Consider the following 13,350-nt stretch of genomic DNA (forward strand, 5'->3'; position numbering starts at 1 on the left):
AGGAATGGGGTAAGACTAACGTCAAGACTCCATAAACCAGTCTTAAAAGAGACTAGGGACCACATGGACAGACATCACGAGGGAGTGCTTCTATGAGTGTAGAAATGGAATAAGGAGGAAGTCGTAGTTTTGTAAACAAATCCTGATAGATGACCAAGGACTACATGGGTAGTTGACTCACGATTGATGATTAAGATTTGCTTAGGACTTCAAGGCTTACCCAGAAATTTAGATAGCTATAGTAAAGACGGTGAACTTCCCAGAGCCCATAGTAAATGGGGTGGATATATGTTGTATAGGTTATTTATTTGGTATATTTATGTACTCACCTCTTTGCTCTTTCTTTTCCTAGTATTCACAGATAGTCGGTTAATGAAGGTATGAATGACCTCCAGAACATCAGTCTCAAGTCTTTTGTATTTTATTCCTAAACTCATTTTCCCATTTCTAATAAATTTGAGCAGCACCCTACGTATAGTTAAGATTTTATTTTGTATTTAACTTGGTCGTGTTTTGACTAATTTGATTTTAAATCTTACCTTATTTTTTATTTTATTTTGTATTTATTTATTTCGCTTTCGTTTTTTTTTTAGTCTCACAAATTCAAAGGCTCGAAAAGCCATGAGATATAATATATTAAATATTTACTTAAACACTTCAAATTAAATATATTTTCTCTTTTTATATTTATATTGTATTTAATATAAATTTTAACACTTCAAATTAAATATCTTTTTTCTCCTCTTATATTTAATATAATATATCTAATATATTAATATTTAATTTGAACTATATTTAATCATTTTATATTTAATAAGTAGGCCAATTAATTAAAAAAAAATATTCCTAAACTTTTAAAGATTTCAATAATAACTCAAACTTTAAAAAAAGTCTAAAAAATAACATTACTATTAGTTTTAGATGGAAAAATACACTTGAATTTTTAATAGTACTTGAAGTTAAAAAAGTTTTATACTTCTCTCCCACTTCATACTTTGGAACCCACAGTTCTTATAGGGAGAGAGGCGCTTTCACATTTTCTTACCCGAAATGACAAATGGCTAGGGAGAGGAGATTCAGTGGAGACGGGGTGGGGCCTGTAGCTCAGAGGATTAGAGCACGTGGCTACGAATCACGGTGAAATTTAAAGAGTTTTGTTAATACCCTTCAACTTTTTTAAAAAAGTTCAAAAATATTTTTATTGTTACTACTATATTCAAAAAATACCCATGAAATTTTAATAGTAGGGTTAACACCCTTTACCTTTACCTTTATGAAAAAATTCAAAAAAAATTAGGATGAAAACCGTCTATCAATACCTCATAAATTATCTACCAACGTTTTAATGTTCCTTCAAAATTCACAAGTTATTAAGTATGGACAGCAAAGTTATTTTTTTAATGTTTCTAAAAAGTTAATAAAAAAAAATTGAATTTCTTTTGAAATTAATATTAATGAAATTTTTTAAACAAAATATTATTTTTAAAGTTAAAAGATATATTTTTTAAAAGGAGACATTATAGACCTACTAATTATAAGTTCTAATAATAATATAAAGTTAATTAATTAAACTCTTTAATTATCAGTTCTAATAATAATATAAAGTTAATTAATTAAACTCTTTAATTATCAATGCCAATTTACTATAAACTAGAGTTGCATTTGATTATAGCCATGTGCATGGATATAATAACTACAAAAAAGTCATCCTTTATGAATTTTTCGTAATTATAGCTAGGTCAAAAATTCATTTTACCCTTGTAATTACATCATATACCTTAACTAAGTCCTTTTGTCGGTCAAAACCCGACTTCATAGCTATTTGAAGCATAACTTTGGTTGATTCAACGAGATAAAAATAAGGTAAAATTTTTTGCTTTAAGAAAAAGACTTAGGGAGATATAAAACATACTTGTAACATTCAAAATAGTGTTTTGAGTTCAAATATAAAAAGGAAACCGATTACAAAAATAATATCAAGACCAAACTGATACAAAACCGATGGGGGCTCTCAACACTAGGTTTGGCTCTCTTTGGCACCTGCTCTAGATTCACTCCCGCTCTCGACCAACTTCTGGTTATTATCTAAAAATAAGTTGTATGATCGATATAATTTATATTTCGCATATAAATAGACCACATTAGTGCCATTCATTTTGATACTTGTAAAATTTAGAATTTTCTTTTTGTACTATCTAACTAATCCCAACGTTCTATGTGTTTGCATGATATGAATATGATATGAATATGTAAAGCTGATATGATATGATATGAATATAATAAAGAATATATCAACACCTATTATTAATAGATGCTGGTTAATTAAAATACAGAGCTTACTTGAACATCCCATTCTTGTCAATGGCCGAAGTGTTGAAAGCCGCATGTATTTGAACCTTCTTCATTTCTGGGTAGCCATTAATGAATGGGGCATTCCTATTTGGACTCCCAAAAGATAATTTCACCTTGCTCCCCACATAGCCCAAGATCCTTTAGCCTCCTTTCTTGGTAATATTCCAATTCATCTAATTCCAGTTCCCTGTCTTTGAAAATTTTGATTATTTGCTGCAATACCCTTTTCTCCCCTTCTCTTATTCCAACAGCAATCCTCAGTCTTGAATCAAGCTTTTCTTCTTTTAGCTTCTCGTCCTGCAATTCATCATCCTTGTCCAATCAGGATTATATAGAGACAAGTATTGGAGTTGAGAAATTAAAACTTATAACATGGTAGGACTAAAAATTTGATTTCTAAAGAAATCATTAGGAGATGCGAACTCGAAATCCAGGGTAAAGTATCGGATTCTATAAGATTCGGATCATAATAAACATTTCGGAGCACACAAATTACTTGAAGATGCTTAAAATAATTCATGGATATGGCAAACGGGAGTGAGCTCATGTATTGCAATGAGTAAATATTCAACATGAATGTATGATAAATGCATAATAGATGAATGAAGATTTGACGGTCTACCTCTTCTAAAGTGGTGCGGTAACCAGAAAGAGCAACCTCACAAGCATTTCTGACCACTTGACACACAAACTCTTCATTTGCTCGACTTACAGGCATTTCAAGATGGCCCCAGATTGAGTTTCTAAATAAGGATTCCAAGAGGAATGCATCCGTGCCTCCAAGCGCTAGCAACCGCAGGAATGGAAGCATTGCATCAGGAAAAGGACGGTCCAAAACAATGTCAAAATATGCAGTCTCACCAAGACCATTAGTCTCTGCAATATCCAGCTTGTCATCATAAAAAGGGTCCGACTCTGGGATCTCTAACGTCAGTGTATATGCATTGCGGTCAGGTTTCGACTCTACGAACCCATAGTCAAGAGCTAGGTCGGCATTGCTCTTTTTCAAGTCATATTGGATAAAAACCTGTTGAACATACAGTAAAAATTTCCAGGTAAATGCACTTTCAAAATATCATTAATCTCTCTATTTCTAACACTTTTGGCATAGAGTATAGGCCAAATTACATTTTTGGTTCTTTATGTTTGGAAACTAGAAACCTATGGTACCTACGAGAAATGGCTTTAACCCACGATAGATCGACACTTCCTGTCCACGTCGTGCCATTCTGAAATTCATTTCACATCCTTTTGAAGTCCTTTATGTTTTAATCTTACTTTCTACTTGATCCCCAAAAACTTCCACCATCCCATATTTAGAATTTAGAGTAAAATGCAAATTAACCATCAATTTACTTATCAGAAGATCAAAATGAAATGCCCCTTATCTAAATATCTTACAGCTAACACACGTTTTATTCACTGCTGCAAGTAAATCCCAGTTTAAGAAGAAAATGTTCGACAAGCGAACAAGAACACTCTACTCCAACTATATGATCAGTTATGTCACCCAGGTACATAAATATAAAAATTAGTTCTTCACCTGCTCGCCAGCCTTCACAGAAATTGGGGACCGGAGAGAGAATAGGATATCCCATGAGAAGAGACCTGCTGGTCCCTTAACCTCCCATGCATGTTCTTCTGAGGTTACATCCGCACTATGGTTGACCTGATCAAATATGAAATGTGCTTGACGGGAGTTAGATTTTGTCTGAAGAAAAGAATGAAAAATAGTTCTTTTGTATAATGAATCATTATGTGTAAACGTTATTGTAAAATATAGGGAAGATAAAACTAATCCATGATACGAGATTTAGATGTAACAATTTGTTGATTTAAATCTTCTTATGGTCTCTAAACTTTAATGTTCAGTGATCCTAAACTTTCAAAACAATTTAAGTATGAAATTTATGGATCGACTCAACCTTTAAACCAAATTAACTTCGCGCCGGCGCTGCTTGTATTGTATGCATAAAATTTCAATGACAATAATAACTTAATCAAGTAAGAGTACAGATCTAACCAAGTCTGCGAAAGGGATCAAAACAAGGTTTTGGCCTCTGAGTCGTGAAAATGCTCTTGATCTGAGTATCCCAAAAGCCCAAAAGAAGTCATCCAGTGTAATTGGAGTAGGAAATAGATCTTTGTGGCGGAGTATTATCTCTTCAACCTTATGAAACTCGCTCTTAACATATTCTTTTACATTCAAAGTCGTACTCAGAAGTTGGGTTCCTGAAATGTTCGTGAAGCAAGAATGTGGTAAGCAACTATTTACGGATGATTATAAAGAGTCAGGAGTGATCTTCATGATGAAAACACCATACTTATCTAACGACCAGAAACACATTTCTCCTTCCTAATCCTAATTTTTTCATAAGAGTTTAGCACACAAGTACTGCATACACATTACTGTCTTGTCTAGTGCCTTGAGTGAACTCTCTAGAATGGCCCAAGCCTGCCGCTAGCAAATACTCTCCTCTTTTGGTTTTCCCTTCCGGACTTCCCCTTAAGATTTTTAAAACGGCTAGGAAGAGGTTTCCACACCCTTTATAAGGGTGTTCCGTTCTCCTCTCCAACCGATTTGGGATCTCACAATCCACCCCCTTCGGAGCCCAGCATCCTCGCTGGCACTCGTTTCTTTCTCCCATTGATGTGGGAGCCCCACCAAATCCACCCCGTTCGAGGCCAGCGTCCTTGCTGGCACATTGTCTCGTGTCCACTCCCTTTAGGACTCAACCTCCTAAAGGGTGTTTCATTCTCCTCCCCATATGATGTGGGATCTCGTACTCCCAAACAAATTCACGTTTTGTATTAATTTCGGTACTCTAGCTACAACCAATTTGGGTTGGGAAATAGAGAAACAAAAATTGAAAATATAAGACACACGAACCTTGGAGCTCCGCAAGCTCCTCTTCAGACCTGCACTGAAAGCATCAAGAGAAGCACTCCATGAACTCCACAATGAAGAAAACACATCACAACAAGGAGCACAGATTAAACAGTAAGAAGGAAGCCAAAAACGCACCAAAACACAGTGGAATCTGTTTCCTGAGGGAGAATATCTAGGTACCGTCGCCAACGCGAATCCTCCTTGAAATTCTCTCTAATCAGAAACAGAGCAACAGAAATCCACGGCTTCAATCCACTGCAGACATTGCCAATTTCAGAATTAGCAACCGCGTCGGGGTTGATCCAGAATCGCTTAGGAACCTCCAAAACGACCTCGTTCTTGGATAGGTCCTTGGTGGTGGCCAGGCCGAGGCCTTCGGGGAAAATCGCTGGCTTCACGTGAGTCTTGGAGGAGAGCAGACCTTCCTGGCGAAGCCACTCCCAGAAGGTGTGAACGTTTGAGGGCAAGGAGGGGTCCAAATCCGGAGAGGCGAGGGAATTTAGAGAGAGGCGCGGCTTGGGATGGAGAAGCGGGCGCTTTAGTGGGAATGGAATGCATGTTGCAGTGCGGGGAAGGGAAAGGAAATTGGAGGAGGAAGAAGGTAACGGCAAGGAAGTTGGATTCGGAGTCGCCATTTTCGGGGATTTCAAGCTTTCAATAACCCATTGGAGAAGTGGATATGGAAAAGTGGAAAATTATGGGGACGTGGGATTGGCATTGCTTATGTTCGTGGAATGGATAGGGTTCAGATTTTCTCATATTTATTCTTTATTTTTTTATTTTTTAAGTTAAATTGGTTCATCTTATTACTACATGCATGCTAAAAACGCTATGAACACAACATTTTCCTTATATCGATTAAAACCTAAGTTTAAAAACTATGAAATAAATATAATATTTTGATTCCTAGTACGTTCAACCATCAGAATCCTCGTGACATGACTATAATCAGATCTAAAATTTTGTCTTTCTAATTATTTAGAATCTATTTGATATATTTATATATATTAAATTAATTAGGATTTATAATAAGAATATTGAGCCCTAATAACCCTTTGATTTCTTAAAATTTAAAATAAAATAATTTAAAATGCTATTACAGTACATCTTGTTTAAATAGTAGCGTTAGAAAACTTGTTTAAATTATAATTCCTCGGAAAAAATGTTTTTAAATTGGACTCATAACTTATATAAACTAAATATCAAAGGGTTTTTAAGAATTATAACATAAACGACTTCATTAGTTTTGTGGTAGTAACCAACAAGGGAAGATAAGGTTTTATAGTAGTAACCAACACAAGGGAAGATAAGGTTTTATAGTAGTAACCAACAAGAGAATGCCCTTGACTCTGATGGTTGAACGGCCTTTTGAATCGCTAAAGAATGAATAATCTTATAATACCTCTTTATTTAAATTTGATTTTAAAATATCTTAAATTAACAATGTAATATTTTTAAAATAAGTTTTAAAACTTTAATATCTTAAATATAAGTTTGAAAAAAAAATGTATATATACATATATTTTGTTATTTGTGAGAAAGAAAAAAAAGAAAGGAAAAAGAAATAGTGGGGTATACAATATAAAAAATGTAGTGAATTCCTGCAAAATCCGACCATATGAATATCGATTGTTTTGTTATAAAAATCTTACCATCAACAGTTGTGTGATATAAATACTTACATCCCCACCATAAGAAACACATAGACTTTGCTCTCAATTTGATTGCACCTAAGAAAGAATTGTAATAAACATTATATTATCAATCTCTTTAGCACTCACCAAAAGCTTTCTAAGATCCCTATCAAATTGCCTCTCCCTTCTTTGCAATGGCCTTGCGCATTTCTGTCTTTTCCTGATGCGCGCGCAGGATTGCTGCCTTCCCCCACCTTTCTCACCTCTCTCAACTTTCACCTACAGTCATTATTGTAGGCACCTGCCCCCGGTTTACGAAGTCGATCTTGTTCAAGCGCAGGCAGCACAACATTTGCTCAGGCAGTTCTTCAGGTTTCTGTGCCTGCCACAACTCAAAACAACCATGCTTATTACTATATGAACTTATGAACTAGATAGAGAAGCTTGAATCGTACCTCTATTGTTAATCCAATGTCCAGTATCCCATGTTTCAAACGATCACGGAACGATTCGAGGCCTTTCCTTGATATATAGCTGAACCTATGTATATCCAAATCAATCTCAAAGTAGTTTTGTCCCTGAAATAGCAGCAGCACCCATTACCCAAACCAATCTCTATTATGGTCATACCAGAATTGGCTCCAAAAAAGTGGAAATCGTTTTACCCTGAAGAAGTTGTGTTGAGGTCGTGAAAGAACTGGCTTTTCATTATAAGAACTAACTAGCTTTCTTTCCGTCGCACTTAACTGGAGATCTTCAGGATTAACCAACCCACCCACTATCTTCAACCTTTCTCTGAAAGGAACCAAGGATTCTCTTGTGAATCCTTTCACTTTTTCCATTTCATCATCAATTAGCCTCTGATGAACAAAACCAGCATGCAAATATTATAATGGAACGAGAAATACTTTCATAACACAGAGGAGCTTGCAAATAGGAAGGATCAAATTCCTTCCCTATTCAACAATATTGGTAAGAACATCAAACATTTTCGAATATCCAAAGTATTTATAAAACTTGATTGAAGTGATGGAAAAGATACCCTGATGCAGTCTTTAAAATGAGGAGATATCTCTTCGTCGAAATTCTCAGATAGTTTAAAATACAGGACAAGGCTCATCCCTTCCCCGTTGTAATCACCAGGGAACATCGAAGCTGGATATGTCGGCAGCTAAGATCGAAACAACAAAACAAAACCAGTTGCAGTTTGTAACAATCTAGTTATGCCTTTTCATCAAAATATTAAATGCCAACAAATCTTCAGAGCAAAGCCAGATGGGAATATCAACTTTGTATAGGAGAGGTCACTGAAAAGAAAAGCAAAATTGTGAAAATCAAAAGACCTGAATGTTAACAATTAAGATGGATGGTAGCATTTCATGTGTTTTGGCATGTGGAAGTTCAAGATGCTGAGCAATGTGATTAATCTTCTGAGGGCAGAGAAACATGTCAACTCCAATTGGAACATATGGGCTGAAGTCTGCTGCAGGGTACTTCTGTTTGTCTCTACACAATAGGTGTTCAGAGTTAGAAAAGAAGAAGAAACGAACACAGTTAGACACTTGAAAATATAAGCACAATAGGGAAATTAAAGGACGTGAAACTCAAGAACATGCCTGAAATAATTTTCTCCACGAAGCTTAAAGACAGAAGGTGAAAGAGTGGACCAGGATGATGGAGTTATTTTTTCTCCCTTTGAACATGGAATTAGAAGTCCTGCTCTTGGACGGTATAAGATTTTCTCAGACGTACCTGTGGATCAACAAATTAAACTGCTATAAAAGCCGAGTAATCGACACACTGGGACTTACAAAACTAGTATGTTTACTTACAAATCTCAGTTGTTTCATATCCGTCAACAGATTTTCTCTTAACAGAAAGCATGATAACTGCGGACTTCTTTATATTTGCCGGTTGGGGATTAGAAGAATGATTCTTCTCATTGCAACTAACTGGAGGAGGCAAACAAGGCAGGCAAGAATTCATATTGAACTCCTGACTCGTATATTCAAAGTTCTGTGCACCTCCATCAATTTTGAGATAACTTTCATAGAAACCTTCATACGTGCTTCCATTATCAATGAAGCACGATGTGCTTTCATACTGAAGCAATTGAGCATTCGGGGCATTTCCAATTGAAGGAAAACAATCTGCCATCTCAAAACACAATGTAACAATTTTTGTGAATGAAATGTGAAAGAAGTTGTTGGCTGTGGAGAAGGAAGTTTTAACTTTTACCTCCATGAACACTGCTGAAATCATCATCATCCTCATCATCATCAGAGACCAAAATACTAGCTGAGTCAAACCATGGTTCATCTTGGCATGATCCTACAGATGAAGCAATTTCAAAATTCACTGTTCAGATGAATATATCCAGCTTAACAAAAGTAGAAATCTTATTTTCTATCTAAACCTTCCAACATGGGAGGAGCTGAGCGTATAAAAGCTTCAATTAGAAATTAATCTAGGCTTAGTTTTAGATATCCATCGAGTATTATGAGTGTCCAGTGCAATCTTATGTTTCTCGATAATGGGATAATAAATATAATAATAAGTTTGATTGCAAGGATTGAGAGCGGAAGCAAAGATACCATTTGAATCAATTTGACTATGGTTCCACTGCAGCTGCTTCAGATGGAAGGTCACGTTAGACACCTCAGACCTTGCACGGTTATTAGCGCCTCCCTTCTCAAAATCGAGATGAACAAACTCGCTGACTGTAAAATCTCTTGCATGGCTTCGAGAATCAGTGATTGCTTTGATTTTGACCTCAGGAATGGCAGCTGTAATCTTACTACGACGTTTTCCAAATCGTGAAGAGTATTTCCTATATGCCTTGAGATTCCGACTTAGTTTCGAGGGACAGCTACCCATTGTGTTACTTTTGAAATTCCAAACCTCTGGGGCGATAAAAAAAAAAGAGTAGCACAGCACTAAATCTCCACTCCACAAAGAAGAAAAAACCTATAATACCGTGAATGTTGCAAGTATTATCAGAATCAATCACACATTACGATTACAGAGGAAGACAGTCCCTATTCAAAATTATTGGCATCATCAGAAAAGGTAACACTAATTTCAGAGCTTAACAACAAATTGTGAATAACGGAGGCATCCTAATTTCACATTTACACATAAAAGGAAACAAAAGCAAAATCAGGGGGAAATGAGGGAAATCGGGAGTACCTCGTTGAAGGAGAATGAAAATCTAGACAAACTCGAACGTATCAGTGGATCCGTGGAAGAGGATTTGATGTGAAATTAGGTATAACATCGGCGAGGGAGCGAGAAGAGAACAGCATTTACGACCTGAAAATCAAAGAGAAAACAAAGAAAATGATGCAATCTGCGGCGTAATAGTTGGATTGAAATTGTAAGGGGAGGGAGAGAGACGTGCCTAGAGAAATGGAAAAAATGAGGAATCGTCGTTCCTGGTGAGGAACTCAGATCCCTCGGCTGTGTGAGCTCGATCTGTGTTCTTGGAAAAGTTGAATGGAAGATTTCGGTAGTGGAGAAGAGGAGAGGAGAAGAGAGGAGGGGGTAGAAAAAGGGGAATGAAGAACAGAGTCCGTTGGATACGGATCGCCACTCTCAACTTCGCGCCAAACTAACCCTCCGCCAACTATGCATTTTCTTAACCGAATTTCTATTTTTATACTTTTTTTTTTTGTCCTATTTTATTTCTCATTAAATAATTTTTTGTTTTTTGTTTTTTTTTTTTTAATTTAAATCTCTATTTCTTGGTGTCCATTATAAACACATTTTAAAAAGTTTGAAAATAACAAAATCTAATTTTTCTTTTTTATTATTATTAATAAAAAGCATTATTTTACTTTTTAATTTATTAAATACGCCATAAACCTTTCTAAAATTGAATATAAAAATTTAGAAATTAAAGTCGGTCAATGTCAGATAAGGTTTGAGGAGGAAGAACACAAACCCGCTCCAAGCCGATTTTGGACTAGAACTCTTCACAAGTATGATTTACGGATTTTTATTCTCGATTTTTTCATAGATTTGTGAGTTCTCATAGGTGTTAGGCGTTGAGTTTTTGATATAACTCACGTGAAGAAACTTGGAGGAGATTTGAGTTGAAAATTGGAGTTTCGACGGACTTTTTAAGACTGGTAAGAACCTAATTTTTTTGTCACATTTAGACTTCGAGTATTTTTAACAACTTTGATAAAGAAACTAAATTGATTGTATGAAAATTTATGAAAATATAAAGAAAACAGAAAGATACGAAAAATTCATTGGTTTCTAGGAATTGGTTGGTGAAGACAATTGACAGACATGTATCAAACTTCTAGGTGGCAAGTGTAGTGAGTTATATGGTATACACGTGTGGTGAAAGAAATGGGACTACGTAACTGTCAACTAGCGAAATCACACGTCCTGAGCGAACGAATATGTCATTCACAAAACCAAACCTCCTATGCAAAATCCATCCAAACTCTCCTCCAAAATTAGGCACAATTTAGAACGTTCACAAATCCCCACATCCAACAGTCATAATTCAAATTGAAAGTTGGTAGCTCGTGGTCAGAGGATATTTCTGACAGACTATCCAAAAAATTCAATTTTCAAATTACGACGGTTCTTGAGGTTTTAACATCAGTGGAAACTTCCCCCCGTAAAGTTTGAAGTTGGGTCAATAGTGTAATTATCCAAAATTTTCTACTTAATTTAAGGTTGCCACTGTATACATATCATGAATATTAAATGCGGAAATATTTCATTTAAACTTCAAAAAAAAAAAAAAAAACATCACATTCATCTCAAAACACAGTCATAGAGTTAAGTGTTTTTAGATCAAAAGACTAAATAAAATAAATAAACTTTAATTTAAAAATATCCTATTCTAGGGTAGGTATGAAAAAATAAATGTGACTACCCTATGTATGTGTCATAGTCTTGAATTGCGATGTCGTCGTCAGCCATATAAAAACGTCTTGCCTTAACCTGAAATAGAAGTAGCACGTGACTTGAGTATTGAGTATTTAAAGAAATACTCAGTAAGTGAACTCACTATTGGGGTTAAATGCAAGAACATGTGAATGCAATGACGAGACCTATTATAATAGTCCATTTTCCTACGGTACTCTCCTAACGGGTAGCTTAGATGTGTATCATATACTCTACACACGACCCACACATGCGAAAGTTGGTTCACACACTGCTGGGCCCTTTCTCTTGTCGGGCAAGCATGCTCTAGTAGCTCTCTATGTCGGACACTTGTTAGAAGTAGTAGTTGTCATGGCAGCATTATGTCAAACATAATGATCGTTCTCCTACTCAGTAGTGTACGCGTCCGTCCCACCGTGAAGGAATAGGAGCATCCTCCAATGCATGAACACACATAATGCATGAGGTCCCAATATTTTTCCATTTTCATTATTGTTTAATACAATCCACTAAAGTTCCGGACATATCATATCGTTTTTCACATCATTTCTCATATCGTTTATCATATCTTTCATGCATACGCCGGGGTTGTATTTCATGCTAGTTCGTCGTTTTGCATGTCAATCATATCATATCATAACGTTCTATGCTTCTAGACATAACAATTTTCATCATATATATATATATCATACCATAACATAGCGCATCACAATAGATCATATCATAAATATGTCAATTTATCACATATCTTGTACCATAACATATTTCACATTATTTTCGTAGTATTTTACTACATATTTATATATATTCGTCATTCCCATATCATATAATTTCATAAAAACTTTGTGGTCATATCGTTCCCTAACTTATCATAGCCCTAACGTTCTTATACATATCATAGTAATATCGTTTCATGAACATACCTTAGTGATATCGTTCCCTAAACTTATCATAACCATATCATTTCATCAGCCCATCATAATCATATCCTTTGCGATACATAACCTTACTATATCGTTTTATCAGTCTATCATGACCGTAACGTCGTAGATATGTCATTTCCATACGTATATCCTTAGTCATATCGTCTCCCAACGTATCCTAAATCATATCTCATGAACATATCCTAGTCTTATCGTTACAGGAACGCATCCTAACCATATTATTCTATCAATCATATCTTAGTCATATCATTACATAACGTTTATCGCATCCTTCTCGTGTCCTATCCGTACATAGAATTGACCACATCATAACATAAGAATTATCGCATCATACACATATCATAATACATACATAACGTATCCTAGTCATATCGATTCATAAACAATTCATACATATCAAATTTTTGACATGTGCAGAACCATAGAACATGTGTCAGCATCAAATATAACCAAGCCGATAGTAAGGTCACTTACTTGGATGACCCTAGCTGAAGTTCTATCTAACTCCAAATTAGCTTGCTTTCGTCCCTCGAATTCGTTCCACTTATGTCAAGGCGCTTCATCCTATTAAAAATGTTCACCAAATTTTTTTAGTAATTTTATTCATAAATTTTGTTAAGTA

The 13,350-nt window shown here is 35.3% G+C and overlaps 2 protein-coding genes across 7 annotated transcripts; both read right to left on the reverse strand.

Annotated features, from left to right (window-relative positions):
* Positions 1-1,900: 1,900 nt before the first annotated feature.
* Positions 1,901-5,965, reverse strand: LSMT-L (Rubisco methyltransferase family protein). 5 transcript variants are annotated; one of them, XR_015421579.1, is made up of 7 exons: positions 5,378-5,964; positions 5,243-5,271; positions 4,376-4,584; positions 3,896-4,021; positions 2,975-3,379; positions 2,341-2,649; positions 1,901-2,071 (listed from the first exon to the last, which is right to left on the reverse strand). XR_015421579.1 is itself a non-coding variant. In XM_023682703.2 (7 exons), the coding sequence occupies exons 1-7, from the start codon at positions 5,875-5,877 to the stop codon at positions 2,437-2,439; spliced, it is 1,407 nt and encodes a 468-aa protein (XP_023538471.1). In that variant the 5' UTR covers positions 5,878-5,965; the 3' UTR covers positions 2,267-2,436. The 5 variants fall into 5 exon arrangements, 2 of the variants coding, with proteins under 2 accessions (XP_023538471.1, XP_023538470.1); XR_002815792.2 differs by having other exon boundaries at positions 1,901-2,074; XR_002815791.2 differs by having other exon boundaries at positions 1,901-2,085.
* Positions 5,966-6,859: 894 nt separating this feature from the next.
* LOC111799078 (uncharacterized) lies at positions 6,860-10,433 on the reverse strand. Of its 2 annotated transcripts, none has more exons than XM_023682475.2 (11): positions 10,277-10,433; positions 10,066-10,188; positions 9,471-9,779; positions 9,115-9,207; positions 8,709-9,026; positions 8,493-8,628; positions 8,220-8,382; positions 7,919-8,047; positions 7,542-7,736; positions 7,332-7,454; positions 6,860-7,258 (listed from the first exon to the last, which is right to left on the reverse strand). In XM_023682475.2, exons 3-11 carry the CDS (start codon positions 9,751-9,753, stop codon positions 7,145-7,147), a joined length of 1,554 nt encoding a protein of 517 aa, XP_023538243.2. In that variant the 5' UTR covers positions 9,754-9,779; positions 10,066-10,188; positions 10,277-10,433; the 3' UTR covers positions 6,860-7,144. The 2 variants fall into 2 exon arrangements, with proteins under 2 accessions (XP_023538243.2, XP_023538242.2); XM_023682474.2 differs by having other exon boundaries at positions 9,471-9,843.
* Between the last annotated feature and the right edge of the window lie 2,917 nt (positions 10,434-13,350).

The sequence above is a fragment of the Cucurbita pepo genome, chromosome 7, assembly GCF_057944985.1.
Source record: "Cucurbita pepo subsp. pepo isolate OVF chromosome 7, ASM5794498v1, whole genome shotgun sequence".
NCBI lineage: Eukaryota > Viridiplantae > Streptophyta > Magnoliopsida > Cucurbitales > Cucurbitaceae > Cucurbita > Cucurbita pepo.